General features: G+C 44.0%; 1 protein-coding gene across 4 annotated transcripts; it reads left to right on the forward strand.

Annotated features, from left to right (window-relative positions):
- Positions 1–1,327: 1,327 nt before the first annotated feature.
- Positions 1,328–11,399, forward strand: LOC117365809 (uncharacterized protein DDB_G0290685-like). 4 transcript variants are annotated; one of them, XM_033956655.1, is made up of 8 exons: positions 1,328–1,484; positions 1,579–1,674; positions 2,499–2,718; positions 3,542–3,693; positions 6,443–6,559; positions 9,436–9,487; positions 10,550–11,130; positions 11,233–11,399. In XM_033956655.1, the coding sequence occupies exons 1-8, from the start codon at positions 1,425–1,427 to the stop codon at positions 11,278–11,280; spliced, it is 1,326 nt and encodes a 441-aa protein (XP_033812546.1). In that variant the 5' UTR covers positions 1,328–1,424; the 3' UTR covers positions 11,281–11,399. The 4 variants fall into 4 exon arrangements, with proteins under 4 accessions (XP_033812546.1, XP_033812549.1, XP_033812548.1 ...); XM_033956658.1 differs by having other exon boundaries at positions 10,601–11,130; XM_033956657.1 differs by having other exon boundaries at positions 1,329–1,484; positions 10,550–11,181; positions 11,233–11,309.
- The last annotated feature ends 1,123 nt before the right edge of the window (positions 11,400–12,522 follow it).

Below are 12,522 nucleotides of genomic sequence, written 5' to 3' on the forward strand. Positions count from 1 at the left end.
TCGATGAAGTTACAGGGAAATACTTTTAAAATCAATAGGAGGAAATTTTTTTCACTCAGAGAATAGTTAAGCTCTGGAACGCGTTGCCGGAGGTTGTGATAAAAGTGGATAGCATAGCTGGTTTTAAGAAAGTTATGGACAAATTCCTGGAGGAAAAGTCTATAGTCTATTATTGAGAAAAACATGGGGAAGCCACAGCTTGCCCTGAATTGGTAGCACAGAATATTGCTACTCCTTGGGTTTTGGCCAGATATTAGTAACCTAGATTGGCCACCGTGAGAATGGGCTACTGGGCTTGATGGACCATTGGTCTGACCCAGTAAGGCTATTCTTATGGTCAAAAGCCAGGACTGGTCTAAAGTCTCCCAATCAAAACTGGGTCCAATGGGAACTTTATCTTACCCTTAAGCAAGGGTTCTCAACACACTCCTTTAGACACACCCAGTCCTGGGGACACATCAGCCACTCTAGTTTAAAGGATATCCATAATGAATATGCATGAGATAGATCTACATGCACTACCTCCATCAAATGCAAATCAATCGCAGGTATATTCATTGTGGATGTTCTGAAAACTGGATTGACTGTGTCATGAGGGCTGGGTTGAGAACCCCTACCCTAGAGGGAAACCAGTTTCCTCCTCCAAACCAAACACATAGTTTATTCTATCCTAGTTTTTGCCCCTTTAATAGTATGGAGATGTAATTCTGATTTCCTCCCACTGATTCCCCTAAATTTGAACTAGGCTATACATACAGTGGCACAAAACCAGTACTGGATCTGCTTATTCAACTGATCTGGGGAGTGGGGCATGAGATAGCAACAGATTCTGAAACCAAGAGCATCAAAACTGTCAGTGCCCTGCATAATTGGAAGCCACCATCTTATACAGTTCAAACATTTTATTACATTTTTATAACAGGCAAAATACAACTGAGAACTATATAAAATATACTGTAGCATACAATCATCTTTGAATAGACTGGTCAGGTTCCCTGTAGAAACAATTTGCTTCTGCCCAGAACTGGACATAATTCTTTTTAATTACTCTAAATGCATATTATTTGAGCAAAGAATAAAAAAGGTGATCTGAATACAGTTAACAAGTCTCTTTCTTTTCTACGTTCATCTTGTTGAATTTTACTTTCAAATGGCAAGTTTTTTGCACTCTCTCAAATGATTACTTCCAGGTGGTTAATGGCAGCTTGTTAAGGAGATAACATGCCATGCCACTAAGGCAAGTATTTGTTTCCCATGGAGTCCTTAATGAGATGCCTGATTTTCTAAACTGATTTTTTTTCCCTCATTGACCCTAAATCAAGTCCTAGTAAGAGCTGGGTCAGGTGGTTCCTTCAGAGTCTATATGAGTCTAGATGTTGGCTCTAGTTCATTAATGCTGTTCTCAGCTCCTCTGTGTGCTTACTATGGAGCCTCCCACTGATACAGACCTTGCAGCCCCCCTGCAAGACCTGTCCAAGCCAGAGGTAAAATGCTGTTTCTCTGTAGTGTAAGGCTTATAAAGAGAATGAGAGTTGCTTTATGTGGTTCTAATGTTATCTGTTAATGTTGTTTAAATAGGAAGGGCCTGTGAAGGATAATGCTACCCAAAAGTCAGAGGTTTGCTCTGACTCCTGGTTTCTGGGGTTAAGTCAGTTTGGGCCTCTCAAGTATGTGGTAAGTGATGCAGTTATGCCATTTTCTTAGGCACGTTTCACATCTGGTGTAGGGAGATGGAATTTAATCCTGGGGATAGTAATGGAACTTTGGTTATAAATCTCCTAAAATGCTTATTTATTACACTAAATCTTAAATGATAGTTTTGTATATCTGGGTCATTGGCTAAGTTGATGCTTCCTTATGTTTTTTTGTGTTTTGAGAGTAGGGTGTTCTGTTCTGTGGTTTGACCCACCCATTCGCCTGAGTATTAAACTGAACTCAAAATTGGGATGACTAGACTGTTAAGCTTATAAAGGAAATTGGGTTTGTGGGGGTTTATGAAAAAAAAATAGGTGTTTTTAAAAACTTGCTCCAACAGGTCACATAACTGACCTCCTTATAAAGGGGCTAGGATAAGGTGTTCTTTTACTGAGGGTGTTAGGAGACATGAGTTGGATAGATTCCATGCTTATTAAATCAAGCAGAAGCTGGGCACTCAGGAATTCCTGGTCCTGTTTGCTAGAGATGGATATGGTGGCTTTTACAGCAGTGTTTCTCAACTCAGTCCAGGAGTTATCCCTTTGCCAGTCAGGTTTTCAGGATATCCCCAATGAATATGCATAAAAAAAACTTACATATAATGGAGGCAGTGTATGCAAATCAAGTTTATGCATATTCATTGTGGATATCCTGAAAACCTGACTGGTAAAGGGGTACTACAGGACTGAGTTGTAAAACACTACTCTACAGCAACAAATGGGGGACAGTGACCTGAAGATAGTGTTATGGTTATGTGTTTAGTAGAGACTAATTTAAGTGACTCAGTTATTGCTGCTTTGCAGTTTAAACTTCTCCAGGCCATGGCTGCTGCTCTTTCACTTTCTGATGAAGTGGAACGTGATATCTCTTGCCCTTCCTCACCTGCTGGAAGGCGGTGTGTCAATGGGACGAAGAGGCTTGGGAGGCTGTTGTGCTTTCTCTTCTCCATTATTCCCCACTGGCTTCAGTGTCTACTTGGTTACCCGGTGCCTAAGGACATAGGAGAATGTGATGCCCCTGAGGGTAAGATGTGCTCTGATGGGAACTGAGGAGAGAGGGAGGGGACAGGGAAAGGATTGGACAGCGTTGTACAGGCCATCTTTTAATTCTAGATGGCAAGCTTATAGTTGTTATACATATACAATCCAAACTCCAGTTAATATTGAGTATAAAGACTTAGTGTTTCCTAGCTAGAATAAACATTTCTTCTTTAAAGAGGAACAAGGCCTCAGAAGCCTACTCAAGAGCTGTTATTTAGAACTTATGACTACGAAAGCTTGTAATTGTTTGCAGCTGAAAAGTCTTATTGCAAAACCTTTGCAGAGATTTTTTAAAAAAGGCAGCTGGTCCACTAGATCCACTGTAGGAGAAAACAAACAGACCAAACAAAACTTTTGTAGACCCAGGCACAGTTGGTTTGCCCCTGAAGTAGACGTATAGGCAAAATGCAGTCATATCGGGCACATTCCTGTGTTCCTAGGAGTATTTTTAATAAAGACTTTAACTTCTGGATTTTGATTGGTCTGCTTCTTTGTTTTCCCCTTATTGGAAAAACTTTCAGACTAAGACCAGATGACTTGGTGGAAATGAGCAAGGACTAATATTTTGCATAGTTTTATTCTTATGCTAATTAAAATTGCACTGGCTAGCATATTGTTTAGATGGCTGTATTAACCATTTTGCCCTATTTTTCGGGGTGCTATTAAAATCTGTTGAAGCTTCTACTGATTGTGCCAATTTAGAGATTATCTGGGACAGCTTTTGCATTAGATCTTCCAGTAGACCTACTGCAACATGTCTCCACCAAGGCACTCATGGTCCTGTCCTAATCATGACTTTTTGATAGAAGTAAGAAAATCTCCCCTCAAACCTTTGGGGAAAGGAAGCAAAAGAAAACAGGATGATGTAGACTTGGAGGACCAGCATTCCTGGATTGAGGTCCTGGAAAAGGACTTGCCAGAGGAAGATGAGGAAGACGAGGAAGACGGTACCTATGAGGTACAGTGTTACCAGAAATGTTTTTTTTCCCAGAATCTTAATTACTGCTTCTGTGTGTTTCTCCTGGTCCTACATCTGCATTAAAGTACCTATAGAGTTGCATCAGGTTTCAAAGTGAAGATGCCCATACAGCTTTTCCTTTGAGAATTAAAGTACCCATAGACACTAGTGGCTGCTTTATCCCAGTTAAAATGTGCAGTGTTCTGGTCTAGTTTCCCAGCCCTACACCTGCCAATGCCTTCATGGAATGTCTACATGTGTACATGTTCTAACCAAAGGGATGGTAGAAATGACCCATTTCTACAGGTAAAAATACATACTTCAGAAATGTCCTCGATGCAGTTTTCCCTACATAATTAGGTGTTCTGCTCTTGGCTTGAGCCCAGGATGTATAAAAATACTAAGTAGAATAGTTTGAATCAGGGATGCAGGAGTTAGCCTTAAGTGCCTCAAATGGGTCAGGTTCTCAGAATATTCCTAACAAATAGCTGAGATCTTTGTATACAATAAGGGTGGTTTTTATGCAGATCATGCACGCACTCACACATCCATTCAGGATATTCTGAGAACCTGATTTGTTTCAGGCACTGAAGACCTGAACTCCTGTATCCTTGCTTTCAATCTTCAGACATAAGCTGATTGAGGCATTGATTCCTCTAGATCAGTGGTCCCCAATCCTGTCTTAGAGGACCACTAGCCAGTCGGGTTTTCAGGATAGCCCTAATGAATATACATGGGGCAGATCTGCATTCTTATCTTCATTACATGCAAGTCTTTCATGCATATTCATGAGGGCTATCCTGAAAACCTGACTGGCTGGTGGTTCTCCAGGACAGGGTTGGGAACCACTGCTCTAGACGACAGGTTCTTTTTCTATACTCCTGATCCCAGACAAAACAAAATTCATCCTCCTAGAAAATAAAAGTTCCAACCATAACAAATATAGAAAAACTTGGTCAGCTACCCCATTCAAACCACCTTAAAACTACTAGGAATGATAAGACAGATGCTGCACCATGCAACCACAAATAAATGAAACAATACAGAAATCATTCACAGTTATGAGAAACCTAAGACAAGTCTGAAAATTCTTCAAAAACACAATTCCAGCTCATAGTACAATCCCAAATCCTAGATCTACTAGACTATTGCAACATCCTCTATCTCCCCTGCCCTGCAACAATGACAAAACAATTACAAACATTCAAAACTCTACTCATTTAGGAAACACGACCACATTAGAGGCATATCTCAACTCACACTGGCTTCCAATTCCAGAAAGAATATTTAAATTCTACTGTATACTTTTTAAAACTATAAACAAAGATAGCCCACCTACCTCAACCAGGCATAGGAAAACCCACACTCCATTCACACACCCTCCAATCAAAGAAGTTAAAACGGAAAAAACTGACAGCCTCCTAGCTACCCAAGCAGCAAAACTAGACAACCAAATCCAAATCACCAGTCTACTTATAACAATGCCAGACTACAAGATGTTCAGAAAAGAAAGACTATACTTTTCAAGAAATCCCCTGAAAGTCTTAACATCACAAGTATCTCCTTCTTCCCATATTCTTCCTGAGTCCCCGAACCTACCTGATCTACTCTGGAAATGACCAGAGATCTTATTTTGTAACCCACCTTCTATAACTTTTGTAATCTGTCTTTAACCACAAGGTAATGGCGGAACAGAAGTCTCTAATGCACCTTCATACCTCCTCTAAGTCACAGGTTCACTAGAGTGACAGTTGCATATGTCACTTGCAATCAAATTTGCTAAAACTACTGTAGTGCAGTTATACACAGATGTATTCATGACTTCACAAATCTATATGCAATTGCTATCTCTTTAAATCACTTACTCTGGCCTAAAGATACTCTTTAAACCTTGATTGCAATTTTACATGTTTTAATGCACTTCTGATCTTTATATTTTTGTATGTTGGCTTGGTTGATTCCTGATGCAGACCTTATGGCTGAAACCTGGCCTAATGTTGAGTCTTCTGCCCCATTTTAATAAACTTTTTAAAAAATATCCTGACTGTACACCATTTATTGTGGATACTCCACTGTTTGGTGCTTTTTGTTGAAATTATTCTTCCTGTATAGAAATGGTTGTAGTACCAATAACTTGTCACCTGCTCTAGAAAATTGCAATAAACTGCTTCAGATTGAGACCTTTCCCTAGGTACCCTGTTGGATCTCTGTGTATCCCATAGGTATATGGGCACCACTGGTTAAGAACCCCTACTCTAGCTAGTATTGTAACATTTTTTTTTAAGTTGTTTGCTACATTGCCAAATCTAATGAGGTCATGTGAACCCTGAAGGGCAGGTCATTGATGCCAGTATTAAGCTAATCTGTGGTGACTTGAAGACATAGTTAGCACTCATAACTGCTTACTAGTAAACACTGTTCTATATGTCTAGCCCTATCACTAATTTTAGGATAGTGGGTACATGGTTTGAGTTGGTAGGCTCTGAGTTGAAACCCCATGCTGCTCCTTGTGACCCTGGGGAAGTCACTTAATCCTCCACTGCCCAAGTACATTAGATTGTGAGCCCACAGGACAGATGGGGGGAAAATGGTTGGAAGTACCTGTATGTAAACAGCTTTGTGTGGCTGTATACTGCCTGTTTGTAGCTATACAAGTTCCGATCCCTTTTCTTTTCATCCCTTCAGTTCTGTGCACCCTCTTCATGGGAGTCGCAGCATCTTGTCCACACTCACTTCTGTTCTCTTCTAGCCCAGTAAATCTGAGAGTGACAGCGAGGAACAAAGGTCAAAGAATGACACAGAGAGTGACTTGGAATTTGAAGAGAAAAATGGGGTGGTTTTGCTGAAGGAATCTCAGTACTCAGAGGTAGGTTTAAATGCTAGTGTCGGGGAGGGGGGGTGTTATCATGGGTGTTGGCTCTATAGGTGTTGGAATGCCCCTGGTATTGAGTAAATTCTTTGAGTTCAGGAAGGGGTAACGTCACGGGGTTTAGCATCTCAATCGCTTTGAAAAGTTGGCTTCTATACTCCATTTTTAATGTTCATATTACTAGCAGTGCTTTAGGGTCTCTAATCCATTAGTTATGAAACTTCAGCTTTGAGGTAGGAAACATCTCCCCAAGATCAGCATATCTAATTGTAGCTTTATAGGCTGTAAATCCTTGGATCTTCTAGAGATGGTTTCCTATTAGCAATTCCAATAACTCACATGGGTCAGATCCCATGTGTTGCTTTTCTAAACCTTAGGAATTGATGGCACATTCCCTGAGTGTTCAGTTGTGCCTTGGTTTGGGGGGAGGGGATTCCTACACAATTGGCTTGAAAGCAGTTATCTGGCACCCATGGGGATTGGTGGATGCCAAATAGCTGTAGTTTCTGGTTTGAGAGTTACTGTACAAAAATTTTGTCTCCCTACCCACCTCACTCTCTATCATCCCCCCACCCCACCCCATCCTATGTTCTTCCCTTCTTTCTGAGTCACTTTCCCACTTTCTCTCCCTCTCATAGATCCAGCATCCATACATCTCCCCTTCACCCTGCAGGACCAGTATCAATGTGTTATCCCTCCTTCACCTGCAGCAGCAATAGTAGCAGCAGGTGAGTATAGGAAGCGCCATAAACAGGCTGCTTTTGGCCAGCCCCAGCAGGGCCTTTCCTTTGCTGTCACTTCTGACACGGCATAGACAAAGCCCTACTGGGGCTGGCCGTAAACTGACTACTTTTGGTACTTTGTTTGCTCACTTGCTGCTGCTGCTACTGCTTCAGGTAAGGTAGGGATGTGGGTAGGGTTGTTGGGACTGCTTTGGGGATTGGAGAGAGGAAGGGTTTTTTTGGCTTTTTCCAAACATCCTGGTGGGTTTATTTAATAGCTTCTACATCCCCTTTGTCCTCTCCTACCCACACTGGCACTGTGGTGTAAACAAAATACTTTTCCTCTTAAATCTTAGCTCATGTTAGCAGTCTTAACACCAGCTCTGGAAAGATACACATTTCAAATATGATATTGTAATCACAAAACAGAAAATTTTTTCTTACCTTTTTGGTTTGGTCACTTTTCAAATCATGTTAGTCCCAGGCTCTGGTTGTCTTCTGATCAGACTCTCCTTTCTTCTTTCTCTGTGCTAACCATCCAACATCCATCTCTGTCCTCCCCCGGAGGTCTGGCATCTTTCCTTTTTTTCATCTCCATCCCCCTCCCCCTGCAATGATGGACCCCAACATCCACAGACCACCATCTCTCCTTTTCTCAACTACTTTCCAGCATCTCTTTTCAGTGTCCTATCCCTATTCTCCTCTCCAGTAGTGTCCCCCTTGTGTCCCTGTTCCTATGCTCCCTCCTTGCCCAGCATTTTATACCCTGTTTTAAGTCTCTCCACATATCCAGCTTCTTTTTCTTCCTTATCTCCTGTATCACCTTCCCAAGGTATAGGCTTTCTACCTCTCCTGCCATCCTGAATCCTGATCACCTATTTTGGAGCAGTATCTGTCCTTCTTGTACCCTTCCCCTTGTGGTCTTGCATTTCTCTCCCTCACTCCATTAGTCCAGCATCTCTCCGTCTGCTTTCCTTCCCCTCTTTTTGGTTTGGTCTCTTACCTTCCCTTCACCCAGGTCTGGCATCTCCCCCTCCCCTCTTACTCCTCCCTCTGCACAGGCCTGCTCCCCGCATGCCTGCATGTTCCCCCAGCTTCCCCACTTTTACCTTAAACAGCTAATACAGCAGTCTGCAGGATCGCTGGTGCTATAGCAATCCCTGCAGCTGCCCGTCATCCTCAGCGTTATGTTCTCTCTGCCACAATCCGGCCCCTAACTTCAGGGGCAGGACCGTAGCAGAGAGAATGTGCCGCTGAGGACAGGCAGCTGCACGGTTCGCTATAGCACCCGCGATCCTGCAGGCTGCTGTATTAGCTGCTTAAGGTAAGAGCAGGGAAACTGAGGGAACATGCAGGCCTTTCCAACTGACCCTCCTCCCTCAAGCAGGAGAACAGCGGACAGCCAGCAAGAGGCAGCCCTGCCACTCCAGGAAGGCTTGGGGGGAAGAGTCGGTCATCAAATTGGAGGTGGTTTTTTAATTGAATCAATTCACCTAACTGGTGCACTCAACCCAACTGCCCCCCCCCCAATTTTTTATTTATTTATATATATATATATATATAAATAAATAAAAAATTGGGGGGGGGGGGGGCAGTTGGGTTGAGTGCACCAGTTAGTTGAATACCAGTTAACTGGGATGCTACTGTTTTAAACAACTAACTTCACTGCTGTACCTTACTTCAAAATGTTGGGTCTACTTTTTTTTTCTTTTCACAAATGTCAAATTTTAAGAAAGTGGTATAGTTTGTATTCTTGAAGACTCATGATGTAGATTGCCCTGTGAGGAGGGGGAAAACATGTGGTTAGTGCACTATTCTGTCCTATCATCTGCTTTCTCATTGAGGAACTGACTTGACATATGAAATTTGAGCTGGTTTGTACTGTCTTATGTGCTTCTGGACTCGTAGCCTAATAGGAACCAGTTCTTACCTAAAGCTCTAATGCCTCACAATTAACAAAGGTTCCTTATGTATAGGCATAGTAGTACGAGTCTTATTTTTAACAGGAACTTGGAATGAAATGTGGAGAGCTTGGTATTGCTGTTCTATAACTGCATTGCCCCACATCCCAACCCCAAGAGCTATAAGTGCAGCCTCTGCAGTTCTCTTCTGTCCTTTAAAAGGTGATTTTTTTTTTTTGTTTTTGTTCAGGATATGGAATTGGGAACATCAGAAACTTTTGTTCAGGAGCAGAATAGTTCAGGTGAGTTATGTCTTAAAATTAATTTTGGGGTTTAAAGATGGCAATGTACCCGATGGAATGAGACAGCTTGGGAAGAGAAGCATGAGAACATGGGACAGGCCCTTCACAATGTGCCACCTTCTGGCCTGCAGGGCTGATCTACAACAGAAGGCTTTCAGCATTTTGAAGCACATATTCAGTGGTGTAGTAGGGGTGGGGGTCTACCCCAGGCACAGTCTTGCTAAGGGCATGGCACCCTTCCTCCTCTCTGCTGCCCCCTACCTGCTCTCCTTGCTGTGTGCCCCTTGCCTTCCCCAGCATGAGGTTGCTGCCCACATTGGCATCGCCACTCTGTCACTTCTGGTACCTGTGCTTAGGAAGTGACTTCAAAGGGTGAGCCAAAACCAATGTGGGTGTGCTGGAGAAGTTGGAAAGATACAGGGAAGGAGGCATGTGGCAAGGGGGGCAAGGGAGGAGTGCCACTCACCCTTACTAAGCCACTGCATATATAAGACACTCCAGGTTTCCATCTTACCCCCCCCCCCCCCCACACACACACACACACACACACTCTGTGGTATAATAGAAGCTTCTCCAGGTTTCTAAACTGCAAGTAGGTACTCAGTTCTTGCTATCTTGTGCAGGTAATTTTTTTATTTTTCTTCAAAGAACATGCCATACTCTTATTTAGGAATGTGTTTTATATAGCATCTGAGGTGGGTAACCTGGGCATGAATTTCATGGTACTGGCACAACTCATGCTTCCAAAACAGACATAATGGGCTTGATGTCAATAAATATAGATGGCATTAGAGTTCAGAAAATCCTTAAACAAATGTTAGTGGGGAGGGGTATTGCCCCATATTTTAAGATGGGGGAAATGAGTGCTCTTCTGTTCATGGTTGTCGGTTGCTTTTGAAATCTTCAAGAGTTTCTCCCAATTAGAGCTGTTCATAAATGTTAACTGTCTTGGTTAGGTTATAAGTTCCACAAGAGTAGGAACTCCTGTATGTATAGATGTGCATTTTTTTTTTTAACACATAGGCTATTGGCTCATAACACTTTTTTTTTCTTACAATAAAGGAGAGGCCCTGGAAGGAAAGGCGGACGACGACCAAGATGGCTCTCAGCCAGGAGAGGCCCTGGAAGGAAAGGCGGACGACGACCAAGATGGCTCTCAGCCAGGAGAGGCCCTGGAAGGAAAGGCGGACGACGACCAAGATGGCTCTCAGCCAGGAGAGGCCCTGGAAGGAAAGGCGGACGACGACCAAGATGGCTCTCAGCCAGGAGAGGCCCTGGAAGGAAAGGCGGACGACGACCAAGATGGCTCTCAGCCAGGAGAGGCCCTGGAAGGAAAGGCGGACGACGACCAAGATGGCTCTCAGCCAGGAGAGGCCCTGGAAGGAAAGGCGGACGACGACCAAGATGGCTCTCAGCCAGGAGAGGCCCTGGAAGGAAAGGCGGACGACGACCAAGATGGCTCTCAGCCAGGAGAGGCCCTGGAAGGAAAGGCGGACGACGACCAAGATGGCTCTCAGCCAGGAGAGGCCCTGGAAGGAAAGGCGGACGACGACCAAGATGGCTCTCAGCCAGGAGAGGCCCTGGAAGGAAAGGCGGACGACGACCAAGATGGCTCTCAGCCAGGAGAGGCCCTGGAAGGAAAGGCGGACGACGACCAAGATGGCTCTTAGCCAGGAGAGGCCCTGGAAGGAAAGGCGGACGACGACCAAGATGGCTCTCAGCCAGGAGAGGCCCTGGAAGGAAAGGCGGATGACGACCAAGATTGCTCTCTCACCTGCTACTTCTCCCATTGACAGGTTCTGATTCCTCAAGTTACAGGTTGGCTGCTGTTGGCATGTTTGCACATCTGTAAAATGCTTTATCCAATTGCAATGTAACAATTTGTCCAATAAAATGGTTTTTTTCCAAGCGAGCCTGATGCATTTTATTTATCCTATCAGCAGTTTAAGACAGGATTCTTTCTAGTTTTCTGTGCTACTCTGGGGAGGGGTTTTTTTTGGGGGGGGGGGTTTACCTTTTGTAGAATGTACTATGGGGATAGAAGTAGTGGGTGTTCTATCTCACTGCTGCCAATGAGAATTGTGAATGGGGTGGAGGGAGTTCTTGAGAAACAGACTTGAAAAGTTGAGGTGATAAGCTTGTCATGCTCAAAAGTTATGCCATGAGGATAGGAAGGGCCATAAAAATATAGAAGCCTATCAGTGGTGTACCAAGGGGGGGCAGTCTGCCCTATGTGCAAGCCCCAAGGGGGTGCACAGCTGGCCACCCTCCAGTGTTCTCCCTAGGGCAGTGGTTGGGCTCGCGAGCCACATGCAGCTCTTGAGCCATGAGTGTGGCTCGTGGCTCATCTCCAGCAGAGGTGCCCAACCTGCTTCCTTTCTCACTGCCCTCCCCCAAGCCCCTGCCGCCATTGGGGAACAGGCCAGATCTCCCTTCTTTTCTTCCCCACAGGGCCAACCAATTCTCGCCACCCGATGTCAATTCTGACATCAGAGGACATTCCGGGCCAGCCAATCACTGCCTGGCTGGCCCAAAACATTCTCTCCAATGTTAGAATTGATGTTGGTTGGCCCTGCGGGGAAGAGAAGCAGGGAGAACTCGGTGCCGGTCTGTTTCCGATGGCGGCGGTTGAAGCATGTTTGCCAATGGCGGTGGCATGGGGGAGGGCAAGGAGAAAAAAGGGGGGACAAGGAGCCAGAAAGAAAGAAAGGGGGCAGGATGAAACAAAGAAAATGGGGCAGAGACGGACATAGAAAAAAAGGTAGCATGGAGAGAAAAAGAAGGGGGCAGGGTGAAATAAAGAAAGTTTGGGGGGAGAGAATGAGGTCTGGAGGAGAGGAAGCATACAGGAGGCTGAAAGAAAGGAAGAAATATTGGATGCGCAGTCAGAAGAATAAAGTGCAACCAGAGACTGATGAAATTACCAAACAAAGGTAGGAAAACACTGCATTTTCAATTTAGTAATCAAAATGTGTCCATTTTGAGAATTTATATATGCTGTCTATTTTGCACTATGGCCCCCTTTACTAAACCGC

The sequence above is a fragment of the Geotrypetes seraphini genome, chromosome 8 (assembly GCF_902459505.1).
Source record: "Geotrypetes seraphini chromosome 8, aGeoSer1.1, whole genome shotgun sequence".
Taxonomy (NCBI): domain Eukaryota; kingdom Metazoa; phylum Chordata; class Amphibia; order Gymnophiona; family Dermophiidae; genus Geotrypetes; species Geotrypetes seraphini.